This window comes from Candoia aspera, chromosome 1 (genome assembly GCF_035149785.1).
Source record: "Candoia aspera isolate rCanAsp1 chromosome 1, rCanAsp1.hap2, whole genome shotgun sequence".
NCBI classification, from domain to species: Eukaryota; Metazoa; Chordata; class Lepidosauria; order Squamata; family Boidae; genus Candoia; species Candoia aspera.
The window spans coordinates 198,521,323-198,540,106 of record NC_086153.1 but is presented as its reverse complement, the minus strand read 5'-3'; the positions used below and the strand labels follow the sequence as shown (position 1 = coordinate 198,540,106).

Below are 18,784 nucleotides of genomic sequence, written 5' to 3'. Positions count from 1 at the left end.
TTATTCTTGCTTTGATCCTCTTCTACACAGTTGCATTATGTGAAACTACTGTTCCTTTGCTGTTTCATGAGGCTGCTTCAGTCTTGATTTGTGTTTGTCTTTTCTCCTTTGGTGGCACAGTCAGCTTTGTATAGAATCCCTGCATAGAATTTGTCTTCAGATTCCCATCTGAGAAACATTTTTTTCATGTAGTTGCTTAAGATTTTCAGTCAATAATATGTGCTGGGTCTGTATGCTTGGCAAATCAGAGTACTACCTTCTGGAGGTTTCTCTGGCATGGTTCCAGTTCTATATCCTGAATACAGTTATAAGAAAAAGTATTGTCATTCACATCAACAGGATGTTTAAAAATAAAAAATAATGAAGATTCAGTAAAGAAACATTAGAAGCAATATCATTCTGTTTATGAAACTTGACTGGGATGCAATTTCTTGTCCTTAAAGTATAGGGGAATAAAGCAGCCATTTATAAGCAATCTTTTAATGGGCATATATGTACTATGACGCAGTGGCGCTGGGGGTTAAACTGCTGAGCTGCTGAGCTTGCCGATCGGAAGGTTGGTGGTTCGAATCCGTGTGACGGGGTGAGCTCCTGTTGCTAGTCCCAGCTCCTGCCAACCTAGCAGTTCAAAAACATGCAAATGTGAGTAGATTAATAGGTACCGCTTCAGCGGGCAGGTAACGGCATTCCGTGTAGTCATGCTGGCCACATGACCACGGAAGTGTCTACGGACGAATGCTGGCTCTTCGGCTTTGAAACGGAGATGAGCACCACCCCCTAGAGTCGGACACGACTAGACTTAATGTCAAGGGAAACCTTTACCTTTACCTATGCACTGTTAACTTATTTTTTATCAACAGTATATTTGAGATGACAAGTGACATGTGCTTTGTGACAGGGCTTGGTATCTTTTCAGGCACTATTCGCCTTTGTGTAATCTGATAGGTCAGTGAGATCCTCCTTTTAAAAAAAATGCATAATTTCTTTTGTGAGAATTTGGTAATCTTATCTCCAAGATCTTGTGTGAACTTGCAAGAAAATGCTGAACGTCTCAGATCTTGCCATCTTTTTGTGATTCTTATGTAAGACCTAATGCAAGAACACTGGGATCTCATGAGATTTGTTTATCTTGCAAGATTTCAGACCTTTTATATTTATTTATGCTCAGTCTTCCTCCAAAGTATTTGGGATAAGGGGTACCATCACTTTGTGCTGCATGGGGTATGTATATAAATTACATGTATAGATTCCAAGTATGCTTAACGTTTGGTTCTATAATATTAGCAATGCAATTGGGACACCATCCTCAATGTATTTATATGCAGCAGAAATGTTGTATGTGCAGGACTTATACACATTTCTACGTGGAAGTGACTTTTCTTTTTTCATGGAAAGGTACCTTGTGCTAAAGCAACTTTATTTCACTTTCCCCAAAAATGATGTTCATGCGAGAATCTAGTTTTACTGTAATTGCACATAGCTTTGGACACACTCATAGCAAGGGACATCAGGATAAGAGGATGGATAAGTACCCAAAATAAAAAATGTTAGAATAGATATTCAGTTCTGGTGTAGAATGCAGAAAGGACATACTATTTCTGAACAAGCATTAGGTGCTCTGTGACCAAGTGAGAGCATTTGTATTTGAAACCAAGATAGCCCAAATGACTCATATCAGGTTATTTTTGAACCTTAGCTTGTTTTATAGACAATGAATTATTTTCTTTCAGCATATGGAAGAATCAGAAGAAATCTCAGCCTTATTCTGAGGAATCATGCAAAGAATTTGACTGCATGGCTGTTTCTTAATCACTGTAATGGACAAATTGCAAAATGAGTTAGCTATGTTCAATCCAGTTTTCCTATGATATAACAAGAAATGAAATGCTTTTAGAAGACGTAATAGGTCATCTCATCTTTCTTCAGTTTCACTTTCAGCACAGTCTCATTTTCTTCAAGATTTTACCATTCTGGTGGTTTGAGTAATACATGCATGAGAGGTCTTGCAAAAAGCAGTGTGAACATGGGATTCTGAATTATGTCACATTTTTCCAGAAAAGTTTGCAAGTCAATTCCACTCTATTAAGTTGGAGTTCATATTGTGCAACTTACAACTCTATTGAAATTTGTGGTATGCTCATTTTTTTTGCAATGGCAAACTGCAAATTAGTTTGTAATAAACTCTTCGGAAAGGCTGTGAATACTCCCTCTTCAGCTCCTAGTCAGCTGCTGAAAAAAAAAGACTGGAAAATATTGAAAAGCTTGTTATCCTTAGCACCTGTTTTTTCTCCAGCTGCTTATTTCAGGCAGTGGAAGATGTTACTATATCATTATTTTAAGCTAATGATATAGCTATGGGAGAATGGCCGGTAGAAAATTGCCATCATTGATTAGGGCACAAAAACAAACAAAACTTGTCATTTACAGTGGGGATGTAAGGGAACAGGAGGTACTTAGAAGCTGATTATCAAGTTGCGGGGAAGCAGTAAATGAGTGAGCTAATGGAAATCTGGATAGGGAGAGATTTGTAATGTGTATAGGAGTATATTATTTATATTAATGGAAATGTGTGCAAGACATGCTGTCAGATAAATGACCCAATTAAGCAACTCCCAGTGCTAGGCCACTGTCATTGATCCCTGAAGTGATGGATCACCAGGCTGCTAACTTAAATGTCCCACAATGCCCTTGGTGTATCTGCTCTAGAAAGGAACACGGTAATTCCCACTGGGTCTGACATTTTAAGTATGTTTTTAAATTTTTAGTTGAACGTGGCATTATGTTATACCAATACCATCACTCCAAGGTATGTTGCCTATTGTGGTTGTAATATCAGTGGTACCTATATATTTGCACTCTGAGGACCATTAGTCTCCTAAAATGTGATTGTTGACTGAAGGAGACTAACCAGGGCAAATCCTGGTTAGGATAGGAGGTCTACAGTCCTGTGCATGCTGATTGTATAGACTTTAAGGTAGTTATGAATAAGGATCTAAGGCACCGCAGAGTAGTTGAATAAATCCTGCGGACATGATAATTAACGGATAGATATACTTGTCATGAGACACTAATTGGAGGCATTTGCAGTTTTACAGCTTAGAAGGAATTTAAATTCAGGATGTATTACATGTTATTGGAGGTTAAAAAATGTTGTCAGTAAAGAAACCTCATTAGTTTCATCTGAAACTACTTTATGTTGTTTTAATTCAGTGCAAATACTGGTGTGTTTGGAGGATCATCTCATTTTGTTGGAGGAATTAAAAACCTAGGATTTTCTGAGTGTGCTATTTATATCAGTAGATAATTTATTTCATCCTCAAAAGTCTCATGAACTTTCAGGGAGGTTAACAATGGGCTGAAATCTTATGCAGCTTTTCCTGTGCAGGTCCCACTTCTTTTAGCATGCAAAATGGCAGCCTGTTGTGTTTTGGAAACAGGAGGAAATCTCTACCAGTGCCATGTATTTCCAATACCTTTGTAAGCTAATGTAATTATTTCTCAAATTTTTTATGCTGAGTCTTAAGAATTTAATAGGCATGTCTATCAAGCCAGAATTCTTCATAAAAAGTCAAATTCCATATTTTTGGAGTATAAGTCAACATCACATTTACACCTTTAATATCTATGTTTCTCCCCAAAATTGTGTTAGCATGTATAGCATATATGATGTCTTGAGACCAAAAAAGGAGCCATGATCAAATCATAGGAGCCAAAGAACCCTCAGATTTCTTATATTGCCAACACACACGTGAAAATGTTATATCCATCCTTAAATATTATTTGGGAAGTCCAGTAAACATGAAACAAGATTTTCTGATGAGATAATTTCATCTATTAGTCATAAGAAGTATATTTCACATTTCTTAAAAGTTGGTCCCATTTTTCCAAGACAGAAAATTCCAGTTCCTCCTTCCACTGGTCATCTATATTGCCAATACCCTTCTATTATATATAAAACTGAATTACTGGTGTTTCTTCAAATATAACATCTCTTTAACATCTGAGATGCTTCTGAAGCTGCTAAAGCATCTGGACAATTTTGTGCTCATGATACTGTACATATTTTAATTATATATACTGCCAAGCAAATGATTCCAATAAATTATATTTAAAATGTAACCTCTCAAAATCCTTGAAACACCGACCTTGAAATACCCATTGCTAATCAATTGAGCCAAAGTGTTAATACCTTGTTCAGCCCAGGACTTCCAATAGAACATTTTCCCCACATCTTTAAATTAGTGTTAGTCCATAACATCAATTTCTCATGTGAAACTAGGTTAACATTTCACCCAAATGTGTCTAGCAGTTGTCAACGCTGGGAAAGTCAACCTTACTGTAAGTGGACCCAAGAACTTATCAAGATTTCAAAGAAGCCATACATCAACTTTTTAAATGAGCCAGGAGGGATAATAAATAAATGTTCATACTCCATGAATATACTGTAGAGTGGTAAATAGCCTTTATTGTGGTGACTAACCAATACAATGTCGTTTTACAACTGAATATAAGTGTTAAAATAAAAACCAATAATAAAGTTAAAAATCTAGTAGATTATGAGGTTGCTCATAAGGCAACCTCAGCTTAACCAAACAGAACTGAGGAGCCATGTTCTGCCACAAAAACTTTCTCACTAGCTTATCTATCAGTGTATAATATCTAATAGGAATTAATATCAGAATCCCTGTTAAAATATACAACAACACGTTTATTACAGCCCTAAAGCCAGATACAATAAAATATATATAATAGTAACAATCTTACATATATATATACAGAAAAACAATTAGTAAGATATGATCTAAAATTAATTAAGAATAAAAATACTAAAATAAATTGAAATAAAATACTATGTTAAGAAATTCTAAACCTAAGTAATGGTGTGGCATATTGTACAGATGGTAGCACAAAACTGGGCAACCTGCGAGGATATTTTCAGGTCCTTGTCGGAAAGAAGTAGCATTAAATAGAAAGCACACTCCCTGCCTGGAAATTTCATCAATATCAGATATATAAGGATCTGTCTAGAGTCCTTATATAGGGAACAGTATAAAGACATATGTTAAAATATACATCAATCCAGAAGTGTAATGGTATGTGGGAATGACCTTGAGAGACAAGGGGAAGAGAACCTTGGAGGAAGCAGATTATCTAGACCCCTCTCAGTTGGGCTTCATGCTGTGATTTAATACAGAAACAGCATTGATTGCATTTGTAGAGGACCTGGGGAGGAGCTGGGATGGAGATGTTGCATTCATCCTTGTGCTCCTTGATTTCTCAGTGGGCTTCAGTACTATTGACTACGGTATCCTTCTTAATCGGCTTTGGGGGTTGGGAATTCAAGGTATAATTTTATGGTGGTTCCCTTCCTTCCTTTGGGGCCAGTTCAGGTTGTTGTTGATTGGGGGTGGGTGGGAATATCACTCCCTAGGGGTGCCACAAGGGCTCGGCTTTCTCTTCCTTGCTATTCAGCATCCACATGGAACTGCTGAGTGAGGTCATTTGCTGATTTGGGTTTTAGTGTCATCAATATGCTGATGATACCCAATTATATATTTCAACCCCAAGCCAGCCTAGTGAGGCTGTCAAATTCCTCTCCCAGTGTCTATAGCAGGGTTTTTCAACCAGGGTTCTGTGGCACCCTAGGGTTCTGAAAGAGGTCACTAGGGGTTCCCTGGGAGATCACGATTTATTTTCAAAAATTATTTCAAATTTGGGCAACTGCACATTAAAGAGGTAAGTTTCATTCTTGATTTTTAGTTTAAGAACACTGTTAGTACATATATACAGGCCTACACATGAAACAAATATAATGATTTTGTATCTTCTGGCCTGTATTTGAGCCTGAAGGTGCAGGGGTTCCCTGAGGCCTGAAAAACATTTCAAGGGTTCCTCCAGGGTCAAAAGGTTGAGAAAGTCTGGTCTAGAGGCTTTGTGGCCTGGACAGGGAGGAATAGTCTCCAACTGAATCCTACCAAGACTCAGTGATAGGGTACCAGTTGGTTCTGGGGATATTCCATTTCTAACCTTGATTGGGTTGTGCTTCCCCATTCAAGGGTGATGCGCAGTCTGGGGTGGGGGGTTGGACTCACGGTTGCTGCTCAATGAGCAAGTGGCAGTTTGCACAGCTTCATCTGGTGTGCCAGCTGCACCCTTTCTTGGATTGGGAGGCCCTTCAGACCGTTACTCATGCCATAGTCACCTCATGGCTTGACTATTGCAATGCACTCTACATGGGGCTGCCCTTACAGGCTACTTAGAAGCTTCAGCTGATCCAGAATGAAGCGGTGTGGGCCGTTAAGGGCATGCCTCTGTATGCCCTTGTGACACCTTTGCCCCACGAGCTGCACTGATTGCCAGTTTGCTTCCAGGTGTGATTCAAGGTGCTGGTTACCATCTATAAAGCCCTACATGGCATAGGGCCCAGTTATCTCCTGTGGTGTCTGCCTGGCCAATATGAGCTGATGGGTTGGTATGCTCTAGGTTTCTTTGATTAAACAATGTCATCTCTCAGAACATAGAAAGTGTGCCTTCTCTGTCATGGTGCCTGCCCTCTAGAATGGGGCTCCCCTGAGATCTTGGTGACCCACATGGTGTTCTGAAGAGCCTTAAAAACCTGGCTGTTCTCCCAAGCCCTGGGCTTGGGTGGCTGGAATCCCTTACTGGATGTTGCTTGTATATGTTCCCTGTGGTCTGCCAAATTCACCATCTTGTTCTTTTCCTTCTTTTCTAATCTGGTTCTTCTGTTGTATGGTTTTGTTTTTATTATACACACACACACACACACACAGTGTGTGTGTGTGTGTGTGTGTGTGTGTGTGTATTTCTGCTTACTATACTGTGAGTTTCCCAGAGTTGTTATGGAGTTGGGCAGCACCAACACAACACAACACAATACAATACTGTTTATGTATTTAGATATCTTCCATTCAATGTAGTTTGAGATATTTCAGGGGAAATATAGTTGCAAGTATTTTACAAAATCCAAGCAAATTATAAGATCTAATTTATTTTAATAATCTATTGATAATTTTTCTCCCAAAGGAAGCAAACCAGAATTTTCCAATTAGTAGAATACTGAATATGAGCCATATTGCTGAAATGACATTGACCAATTTTAGTAATGATATTACATAATTATCTAAAATTATTGTAAACCACCCAGAGTCCCCCTTTTTGAGAGGAGATGGGCGATGATAGAAATTTGAATAATAAATAAATAAAATACCCAAAGTTCATACACATATAAGAAAAGTGTATGGTATCAGGAAACAAAAGAAAACAGGAATCTGAAGGGGCATGTTATAAAAGAAAATCTGTTAAAAATTTGGAGAGCCTTAAAAGCAAGTAAGTCCAGTGATTTCACCACTAGCATCACTGTCAAATTTTATTTCAAAGACAATTAGAGTAAGAAAACTCTAATCACATATGCCAGCATGATACGTCTGGACTCAGGAAATAAACTTAAGACACAACAAGAATTGGTCAATGAAGGAAGAAATCTATTATGGTTAAAGTATTTGCAAATAACTGGAAAAATAAAAAGCAATGTTAAAGAAGAAGGAAGGACTGTGAGAAAGATGACAGAACTTGAAATACTTATACAGATTCAAGATCATTTATTAGGATGTATTTACAAATTAGGAGACATAATAAAAATGTATGATAAAATGTATGGATGATAAAATGGATACAAAATTTCAAAGAAGCAATAACAGTTGGATCAATAGAAAATTCTATGGAAAAAAAAAACAATAAAATATACACCAAGCTACAATCCAGGGGAAAATTGGTACAAAATGTTCTATAGATGGCATATAACTCTATCAACAATTGTCACGATGGATAAATCATACAACAATAAATGTTGGAAATGCCACAACAAAGAAGGAAGTTTTTATTATATGTGGTGGTTATGTAAAAAAAACTCAAAAGTACTGGGAAGAAATGTGCCAAACATTCAGAAAATGCTGAAAATAAAATTTGAATTAAAACATAAATGAAAAGCATTGTAATATATTAAGATATATGATAACAATGGCAAGTATCAATCCGGTACAACATTAGAAGAGAGAAACCTTGCTGTCAATATGTACTGGGAGACTAAAGTCGAAAAACAAGTGGCAGTGGAGGAACTTTAGAGCAGAAGTCTAACCAAATTCAAGCAGGAGTGGTTCCCTTATATAGAACGTATCACTCAGTGAGGCAAGCTAAGCAACACTTAGAATATGGTTTTTGAAGAGAAAGAGAAACTGCTTTAAAATAACAACAACAACAACAATAATAATAATTATTATTATTTCAAACAGAAGTGAGTAATAATGTTCAAAGCACAGCATAAAAATATTCAAGTAGCAGTTAGTGGCTGGGGAGGGGGAAGGAGGGGAGAAAGAATGAGAGAGAGGCCTTTTAATAATTTTAATACCTTTTTTGTTTTGCTTTAAAAAATTTTTTTCAAAATCCCTTCAGTATATATATGTATCTTTTTCATTCCTTTTTCCTTTCCTTTTCCTTTTTTTGCTTACATGTTTTACTTAACCAGTAGAAGAGATGTTAAAAAAGAAGAGTTGTTAAAAAAAATCCCAAAACTTTCAATAGATTTTTTGATTACATCCTTTTCAACAAGAAATAATATTTTAGAAATGACCTCATTACATTTATGTTGTTGGAGATGGAGTGAAATTAATGCTTTCTTTACATATATTCCATTTTGGTACAAGGCAAATATATGGATTAATTCAACTTTGAGATTTAATATTTTCAAATCACTTGGGAGTTGATCTTTGGGCAAAAAAAATGGACTTATAGTCCAAAGACCTATTGTTCAGCATCTGAAAGACAAACCTATGGCTCCAACTATTCAGTGGTTTTCGGAATTGATTAATATAGATCAGCTATGGATGACTGTAATGAATCATGGCTTCAATGTACTGCTATATGTATGCCTATAAATATATGTTTTGTATGTTTCTATTTCCTTTTTTCCAGCTTTTCCCCCTTTTATAAGTTTGTGTAATTATTTTTCTTTGTTTTTTGTATTTAGGTAATAAAAAAACCTCACAAAATTAGTTTATATTCAGTGTCCACTCTACCAACACCTCTGATATCTTGATATCTGATATCTAAGGGTTCAGATACATTTGAAATAAGACTTTGGAATTAAATATAAAGAATCCTTCCTGTGAGAAAATGCTCTTGTTTTGAATTTTTTAAAAAAACATAATAAGACAAGACTTTAAAAATTGGACTTTAAAAACCTAGAGGGAACTAAAGATTACAATTAAAGGAGAAGAACACTCCAACTAGACTTACAATTACAGACTGAAGCAAAATATTTTAACACTGGACATACTGAAGGATATTTTTGAACAATGGACCAGAAGTTAATTTTAATAGTGTCTGCCTCTATAGATAGACTGTGTCTAAAAGATGTTATGGAAGAAGAATAAGTTTTACCTGACAAGACTGAGACTGATTTGAAAGTGGATTTAAAAGTGACAGGCTACAAGACTGACATGATAAAATATGTTACACTAAACATACAAAAGAAACAGGCTGATGTCTTAATAATTAAAAGGGATACACAAACAACAAACCAACAGAGTGGCCTGGATAATTTTCCTATACTGGATTTATAAAAGAGATTTGTTAAAGTTTTGAAGAATTTTGTGAGACAAGAAAAAATAAAAAATTAAAAGAGATCAAGTTCTATGACATTGTTTAAAGAGACAAAAGATCAAGATTGTTAGAAGTAAAAGAAAGGAATATAGAGTTGGTTTATTTGATCAGGGTTAAAATAGATATGTTGGTATCTCTGGACTTTTGCTGACATCAGGACTGAAATGACAAAACAAATACTTAATTTGTTTGTAGATGAGAGAGGGGATATGGGAAAAAGAGATCATTTGTTGTATTTTAAGAGAAGGTGATAAGTTACTAAAATTATTTATGCTCATTGTGATGAAGGTGGGAAGTCACTTCTTTATATATTTCCTTTCTTTTTCTTTATTACATTATTTTTTTCTTTTTTCTTTCTCTTTTTTCCCCTTTTTTCTTTCTTTTCGGCACCTTCTACTTTTTCTTCTGGTTTGTATTAGTTTTTACTGTTGTAATTATAATCTTTAATAAAATTACTATTTAAAAAAACGGTAGGAGAGTGCTAAAGTATCCTGATGCATATGACTGACATGCAGCCCCAGGCAAGATATAAATCTGGAATGAGAACTAGTTGAGTTGTACTTTCTTGCACATCCTGTACTACATCTGATACAGCTGGACAAAAGGATTTCATCCTTCCAATAACCTTAATGCAGAACACTGTTGAGGTCAGACTCTACTTTTAAAAATGTCGTTTTAATCTAAAACTTTGGCGAATCTAGGTTTAACTGCCTTTTAGAAAAACAATAAAAACCAACTGTTTTTTGAGGGAGATTTATTTTACACAAGTAAATGTCAGAACATTTTCCTCAGTACCAATCGAAGAGAATATTTGTAGCTCAGGGTTGAACTGTGGAGTCCTTGGTGCTCTCTGAGTCGTGTTGTTTTCTTGCAGACACATAGAGGTAAACAACATTTACATACCATTCAAAAGAGCCAATAGAAAAGCCAAAAGACCAGTACACTCCCTTGCCAGCAATCAACACCCAGATATGCAAAAATCAACACTAGGATTAACACCAGATGAACCATCAAACAGCACAGTACACCCTAATCAAGGAACTATTAACTCAGGCAATCAACCAAGCAGCAAACAACAGCCCAATCAATGAACTCCCAAGGAGAGAACAACACCCCTACCAACACAAGCAGGGCAAACCACGGTATATAAACTGAGAGCAAGGCCCACTCCCTCTTCACACTGAAGATGTTGCCTAGTCTGGCAATGAAACATCTGCAAGAAAACAACAAGGCTCAGAGAGCACCAAGGACTCCACATTTTCCTCAGTGCTGTATGTGGAATGTAGTACAGGTAGTCCTTGGTTAACAGGCACTCCTTCAGGGACCATTTGAAGTTATGACAGCATTGAACAAGGAGATTTACATTCAGTCCTCAAAGTTGTGGCCGTTGCAGCACCCCAAGGTCGTGTGATCATGATTTGGGTTCTTGGCAACCAGCTTGCAGTTAAGACGGTCACAGCATCCTGCAGTCACCTGGTCGCCATTTGTGACCTTCACTGTCAGCTTCTGACAAGCAGAGTGAATGGGGAAGCTGACAGGAGGTTGCAAATGGCGATCTTGTGATGTTGCGCCTAATGACCACGCAGGATTCGCTTGATGACTGCAACTGGAACTGCCAGAACTGCTGTCCTAAGTTGGTGCAGTCACATTGTGATTTATGCCCATATTGCTTAGTAATGGAGTTCCCAGTTCCCATTATCGTCATTCACCAAGAACTACCTGTAACACAATATCAGAAGGATGATACTGTGTTTGTTAAAAGTGAGGATTGTGGTGGCATCAAATGGATGCATAAATGTTAGTCTAGTAAATCAGTTGTGCCTAGTGGCTGTCATCTCATGGACAGCTTGCAGGGGTTTGTTAGTCTCTATAACAAAGACACAGACCTGATAACCTTTGAAAAGATGTCATCTTCTGTGCTCTGAGCTGTATTATATGTTCTATTAGCATGCTCCTCTTTGGCTTTAATACAGCTAGTTGTTACACTGATCAAAGTGAATATTAACAAAAAATGCTGAACATAATAAATGTCTAGAAATTAGATATGTGTATCGATACAGTAAAATAACTGTTTTCTCTGGATTTTCCTATTAATGCCTAAAAATAAATTGAACAGGAAAGATGGGATTTCATTCTAGATGAAATGTTCAAGTTGTCTTATAACCTAAACAGGAATATTTTATAACATAACTGGTCATACTAAATGAACTACTTCTATAGTGATATTTAAATCAGCAATTATATTATAGTCCTACATTTCTGAAGACAGTGAGGTTGGATGACACATGCATGCCCACAGTTTCTTTAATGAGACATTGATCTGGTTTGCACATTATTCTAAGCCAGAATTTTAAACAATGGTCTGTTGAATAAGCCAGAGGCATAGTCTGTGCATCATACTAACTCATTTATTTATTTGCAGGCTTTTATAGCTCTCCCCAGTCAGGAAACTCTGGGCAGATTACAACAGAGTAAAAATATAAAACAATACAAAAATATATGTAATATATAATATTATATGTTATAACTCTATTAACTATATACATTAAACATCTCTCCAAAAATAGAAACCTTACAGCTTAGCATTATGACTTCTTAAAAGGGAAAGATACCATCTAGTCCCTTTTGCTACAGGTACCTGCATAAGATGGTTTCATGATTTGGTTCTGTGGAAGTTAGAACTAGAGGTATGCTGGGGGGCAAGGCAAGATCATATACCCTATGTTTATGCAACTATTACATTATCAGTAGCTGAAAATTTGATTAGCTTTTCCAAGGAGATGTATGACTACTGCTGACCAATATTTCTTCCTGGGTCACCTTGTTGGAATGCCTAGTAGAAAGAGCAAGTCATGTGTCATCCTTGTATTTGGCATTTTCCCAGCCTTCCTGAATAGTATAAGAAATACCAAACATTACAAGACTGCGTCGGACATTTTTTCTGAATGAGACTTTGAAAACACAAGTCAGTGGCAAACCTCTTCATGTAACAATAGTGGGATCAGAGAGATTTTTGATAATTACTTGTGATGTGAAAAGTGATCTAGCAGTAAAACAGAGTTATTGAAAGGGTATTATTATGATATTGTTCCTATAAACTAATGTGTCTCAGCCTTGGGAGCTTTAAGATGTGTGGACTTGAACTCCCAGAATTCCCCAGCTGGCTTCTGGGAGTTGAAATCCACACATCTTAAGGTTACACTGCTAGTATAAACCTAAAGCATGATGATTAGTAACTATGTATAGCATGTTATACTAATAAAGAGGCAGTGGATGAATAGAAACTTCATCTGATATCTGTCTGTTGAACTCAGTTACTTCTGGTATCACGCATAGGATGCACTATTAGTCGAACCCTAACTCATTCAGTCAGGGCCACAACTAGGGTCTGTGTCACCTGGGGCAAACATGGATTCCATGCCCATTTTGGCGCCCCCCCAGCGCTCATTTTGGCACCCCCCCAGCGTGGCATTCCCCAGTTGCGGCCCTGTATTCACTAGCCATGATAATTCATTTAGAAAGTCTGCAGTGGCTTGCAAAATGGTATGCCATTTTAGAGCTAAAGTGATTAGTTCTAACCAAATGGTATGCATATTGTATTTTCTTTGGTGAGATCTGGCCTTCTATATAAATGAGTGGCCTGTCACTGTGTTCTTTTGTTCCATTTGGCTCTCAGGCAGCCTGTCTGTATTGCCTGATGGCCTGCTCCTCCTCTTTTGTTATTTTACATGCTAATTAACCTTGTGCTAGACGGCAGATCTTCATTAGCATGAGGATGGAGGGCACTTTATTAGCATAAGCTTCTGTGAAGTTATACGGAGGCGGGTAAGGCTATCAGTAGATTCTACTTGGGACAGCCATGTTCAGCTCTCTAGATTGGAACCAGCCTTTAAACAGCAGCAGGAAAGCAGTGTTGAGATCTGCTTCTCAGAGACATCTCTTGGCCTTGATGGGAAGAAGATACTGCATTTTCTTTTAATCTGAACCAGCAGTGCTCATTCTTTGCTTTTTTTTTTTTAATAAATCATGCAGAATTTCAGCATGCTGGAAAACTGACATATACAACCACTTTTATGTTACAGAGAAATGATGAAGAGGCGGTGGTGGACCGGGGTGGAACTCGTTCCATCCTCAAAACACATTTTGAAAAGGAGGACTTAGAAGGTGAGAGCTGCTTATTTCTGATTTAAACTTTTATTTCTTTGAAATGTATGTAATTTCATCTGCTAAAATTAACTAAAATGATGTATGTCCATTTGTGTTTAGCTCTTGATGAGAGTAATTTGCAGCTTATCAAAACTTAATATATATTCTTGTATGTATTAATATTCAGTGAAAACACACTAATAATCTTTGCCAGAAAGTGTATGATTAGTCATCAGAAGTATGAAGAAGAATCTCAATCAGTGACTATTGTTGGATGCTTTAATTTTGTAATGATACCTTTGCAACTATATAGTTCCCCATAATATACACAGATGAATAAATTGTATTAGAAATGTCAAATATTTATGCCTAAAGAAGATATAATATTGCTAATCAATATTAAATCGAATGGTTAAATCGAAAGTTTGGAAGTAATCTAAGTTTTGGGCTTCTTTTTTTCCCCACAATTTCTGATGAGAATTTGGGACTGAAACATTTTTTTTAAGTCTGGAGCAACGAGATAACATTTGGAAGTGGCTCAGGCAGACACTTCCTTAATTCACTGAAGTATAAAGAGGAGGGTATATGGGTAGTCCTCAGACAATGATCATTTGATGTTACAATGGCACTGAACAAGTGGTATTTACAACCGGTCCTTGAAGTTCTGGCCATCCCAGCACCCCGTGGTCACATGATCATGATCTGGGTGCTTGGCAACTGGCTCACACTTACAATGGTTGCAGCATCCCACAGTCATGTGATCACCATTTGCAACCTTCCCTGCCAGCTTCCCACAAGCAAAGTCAGTGGGAAAGCTGGCAGGGAAGGTCGCAAGTCATTCCAGTAAGTTGCTTGCACCCGTTCCCACCTGGCAGCAGCCATCTCTGGCCTGCCTGCACTCGTACCGTGCCTCACTGGCCATCCGTGCACCCTCCCCTGCCTGGCAGCAGCAAGGAGCTCCTTGCTTAATGACCCACAATGCTTGCTTAATGGCAGTAATGGGGAGTTCCAGGATTGCTGTCGCTAAGCAATGCAGTCACATGACATTATGCTTTACAACCGCATTACTTAGTGATGGAAATTCCAATCCCGATTACCGTTGTTAAGCGAGGACTACCTGTACAGCACAGTCAGACTTGCAAGATTCTGTTATTATAGCTAATCTCAATAAAAGTGATTTTATTCTCCCCGTGGAGTTGATTTCCTGGTCTGGTCTACCTAGTGGGTCTGGCATGCCTCCAGGCAAGGACACAGCAGAAGTCCCTCTGGGTACAGCACAGTCCAAGAAATTGTTCCTTATCCCACCAGGCTCCAGGGTCAGAGGGCCAGAGATCTATGAAACTCAAGAACACCATCCTGATGATAGATCCCCAGCCATGTCTGGATGAGATAGTAGGCAGTAGAGAGAGTCACTGCTAGTCACAATCCACACAAAGTACCTTGCCATCTCTGCAGAGTCTAGTACTGTGGTTCTCACCAGGGCATCCTTCCTCCCCTCCTCTCAGTTCCTTCCTGTCACCTACTGTTCCTCACAGCACATCACAGTGGCAAACGTTTTTCCCCTGCCTGCATCCCTTTTGTTCCTGCCAAAGCTATGTAACCCATTCTATTAGTCACATCAGCTGATTTTGATAGATCCACATCACCTTCATGTAGCATCTTGGGCCAAGCTCTGGAGGGACACAGCTGTCTAATATGTGCTGCTTCTAATGATGTGTGTATGGCTGAAGACCAGAGAATAGATTTGCTTTGTCTATTTTGTGTCTATTATGCTAGAGAGACTTTCTTCAGAGTCTGTGTACATTTCCAATCCCTTGAGGTCATTTGGGAACATGAGGCTTCTGTATCAATATGAGAATGTAGGCTTTATGCTGGCTAGATAGTTGTGCTATCAGAGAGCACCTATGACTCCTTGTAGGTGCTACCTGCTGAAAGCATCAGATGATCAGGAAAGATATTGATCCCTCATCTCTGCAAGATTTGTGACATTTACCATGGAGGCTCCCACCCTTGGGTACATTGATTGCCCGGCCCTTGACATTGGGCACCTGGACATTGGGTGAGCTTGACATTGAATGGAAGAAATTAAGGGCATGACATAAAAAGAAAGGAAACATAGCTAAAACTAGTTTATACCAACATTATTCACTATACCTCTCCATAGCTTTCTGTTGTTGTAAACCATCCTTGCTTCTGTCATATCCACACAGTGCTTTACATATTGTCTCCTGTTCTTCAGACTGCTGTCCCTTTTCAGGATCTCATTAAATCCACTATTCATGACTTGCCTTGTTTTTTTTCCTTTCCTTCCAATTATTCACTCATATATATTTTTGTAATTCAGTCCTCATTTATTCTCTCCATATTGTTTTTATATTGTACCAGTCACTCACTTTTGTATTCAATCCACATTCCTTCATTATCCATTTATTCTTGACCCTGTCCTTTTTTGCTCCACACGCTTCCCATTGCATTGCACTGAACTTACTTTTGTTTCTCTTGACATACCCAACTCTCCCTTCAGTATAACAGTGGACAAAAGCCTGCTTTTCCAGTTAGCTCTTTTTGCTTCTTTCAAGAAACTTTTACATACTACCTTCAACCTTTCTACCAGCCTTTGCCCATTTTGAAATTTCTCCAGTCCTTTCCCCATCTTTAGTAAACATTCTACTAAGATACACAAATCCATCAACATGCTCTAGTTTTTCATCATTTATATATAGCTTGCAGTCATTCACTCCATTTTCTCTGTTAAATGCAACTAGGTGGTCTTTTATATATTAGTTTTCAGATCCACATTCCTTGTTGTATCATCTACTCTTAAAGTTTGTTGCAAATCATTTGGATTCTAAGCCAGCCACCCAGCATTGTCTATATACAGGTAGTCTTCGTTTAACAACCATTCGTTAGTGATGGTTTGGACTTACGACGGTGCTTGAAAAACTGACTTAGGACCAGTCCTCACACTTATGATGATTGCAGCATCTCTGTGGTCACATGATCACAATTTGGGCTCTTGGAACCAGTTCACATTTATGACCATCGCAGTATCTTGTGGTCACATGATCCCCATTTTTGATCTTCCTGGGTGGCTTCTGGCAAGCAAAATCAATGGGGAACTGCATGATTCACTTAATGACCATGTGGTTCACTTAATGCCTGCAGTGATTCACTTAACCACCACTGCAAAAAAGGTTGTAAAATCAGGTCAAATTCACTTAATGACCATTTCACTTGGCAACCAAAATTCTGGTCTCCGTTGTGGTTGTTAAGTGAGGACTACCTGTACAAAAATACAAACATTCATGTCCTCAGCCAACACATCTCTAGCATCACTGCATGCATTCTTTCTTTCTATATTTACATAAAGTTGCTTGCTCTTATTTTGCCATTAGACTTTTAAGGCCTTCTTTGCTAATAAACACAGTAATATTGAACACCAATCACTAAGTAAATTTATGTTAAGGGCAGACTTATCCATATATTGGTATTGATTACCATTTATTACTAACTTCATCAATGTGGGTAAGATTATCCCCTTTAATACATGGAGCTTTCATTTACTTTTTATTTCTCATGTGGGCAGTTAGCTGACCCAGAAAGCAAAGCTCCAGTCTGCTCATGTAAGAGTAGGCATCAGTTTCCTCCTAGATCTCCAGAGTGAATTGATTGATTTGATGAGCTAAAAACCTCTTGGCCAGTTCTGTCTTTTGTATAGAGCATTCCTGCTGGTTATTTTTGTACTATACCTTTTGCTTTGACCTGATTCACTGAGATACAAAATGCAGCATCATTCTCTCAGATGACTTATTCAAATCACTCTGAAGAGCGTATGTCTGAGCTTCAGAACAATTGCTGTAAAAAAGCAATCCCTGCCAGAAAAAATTTTAAAAAATAAACATTTGTCTTTATAATAGTATACAGTTAAATGGATGCTCATTATACATTTACGATAAACATATCCTTTGTCTGTTAGTGATATATTATGATTGAGCTGTTTATTTCTTCAGATGTGTTTGTGAAAGCTTTGTATTCATTGCATTCTAACGGGAAACCATTCTTTTACTGAAATCTGTCTGCATCATGGGACATCTCTCCTCTCTGCTGCAGCCCCTTAAAAGTAGCTGTGAAAGGTTCCCAAGCTTAGAACACATTCTGAAGGCACCTACATGGCCTGCAGGAGGGAACTGAGTTACCTTCCGTTAGGTTGTGCTGTAGTAGGAGGACATTGGTAGCTTCCACTATTTGTATTTCATAAAAAAATGTGCAGTTAATTATTCAAATACCTTTTAATTTCTCTACACCTCTTAATGAATATCAACTTGTTAATTATACTGTCATTGATCGGAGGCCACCAGGTCAGATGCATGAATCAGTAAAGTACATGGATAGGCGTAAAAGAATAGTCCTGCTAGATCATGAAATGTAGGTGTTTTGTTTCTCACAATGGCCAGCAGGGCCGCAACTAGGGTCTGTGTCACCCGGGGCAAACATGGATTCTGCGCCCATTTTGGCACCCCCCAGCGCGGCGCCTGGGGCACATGCCCCAGTTGCCCCCCCCAATTGCGGCCCTGTTGGCCAGCCAGATGTTTCTGGGTCTTCAAGATGAGATGGAGGTTATTCTTTTCCCAGTGTTGTTCCCCTGCAGCTGCTGTTTGGAAGCATGCTGCCTGCATCTGGAGGTACCACTGAGTTTCAAGCTTAATAGGTCTTATGTTACTTTTTGGGTGATTTTTGTTTTAAACTATTGGGCTACTTTATATGATACCTAAAGAATCTGTGATATTTTGTTAAAAAAATTAGTATCCCTTGATTGACCTGTCCTCCATGAATTTATCCAGTTCCTTTCTAAACCATTCAACTGACTGCCCATCATTATGTTTTGCCGTCATGGATTCTGGAGGTGAATTATGTGCTCTGGGCTTCATTTTCTAAAGCTCTTTCTAATCAGCTTCATTGG

General features: G+C 37.9%; 1 protein-coding gene across 1 annotated transcript in view; it reads left to right on the top strand.

The window, feature by feature from the left end:
• Positions 1 to 13,751: 13,751 nt before the first annotated feature.
• SLC4A10 (solute carrier family 4 member 10) overlaps positions 13,752 to 18,784 on the top strand; it is a 118,188-nt gene continuing 113,155 nt past the window's right edge. The window contains exon 1 of the mRNA XM_063318304.1: positions 13,752 to 13,842. Within this exon, the coding sequence (XP_063174374.1) occupies positions 13,752 to 13,842 (91 nt within the window). The remainder of the gene's footprint in view (positions 13,843 to 18,784) is intronic.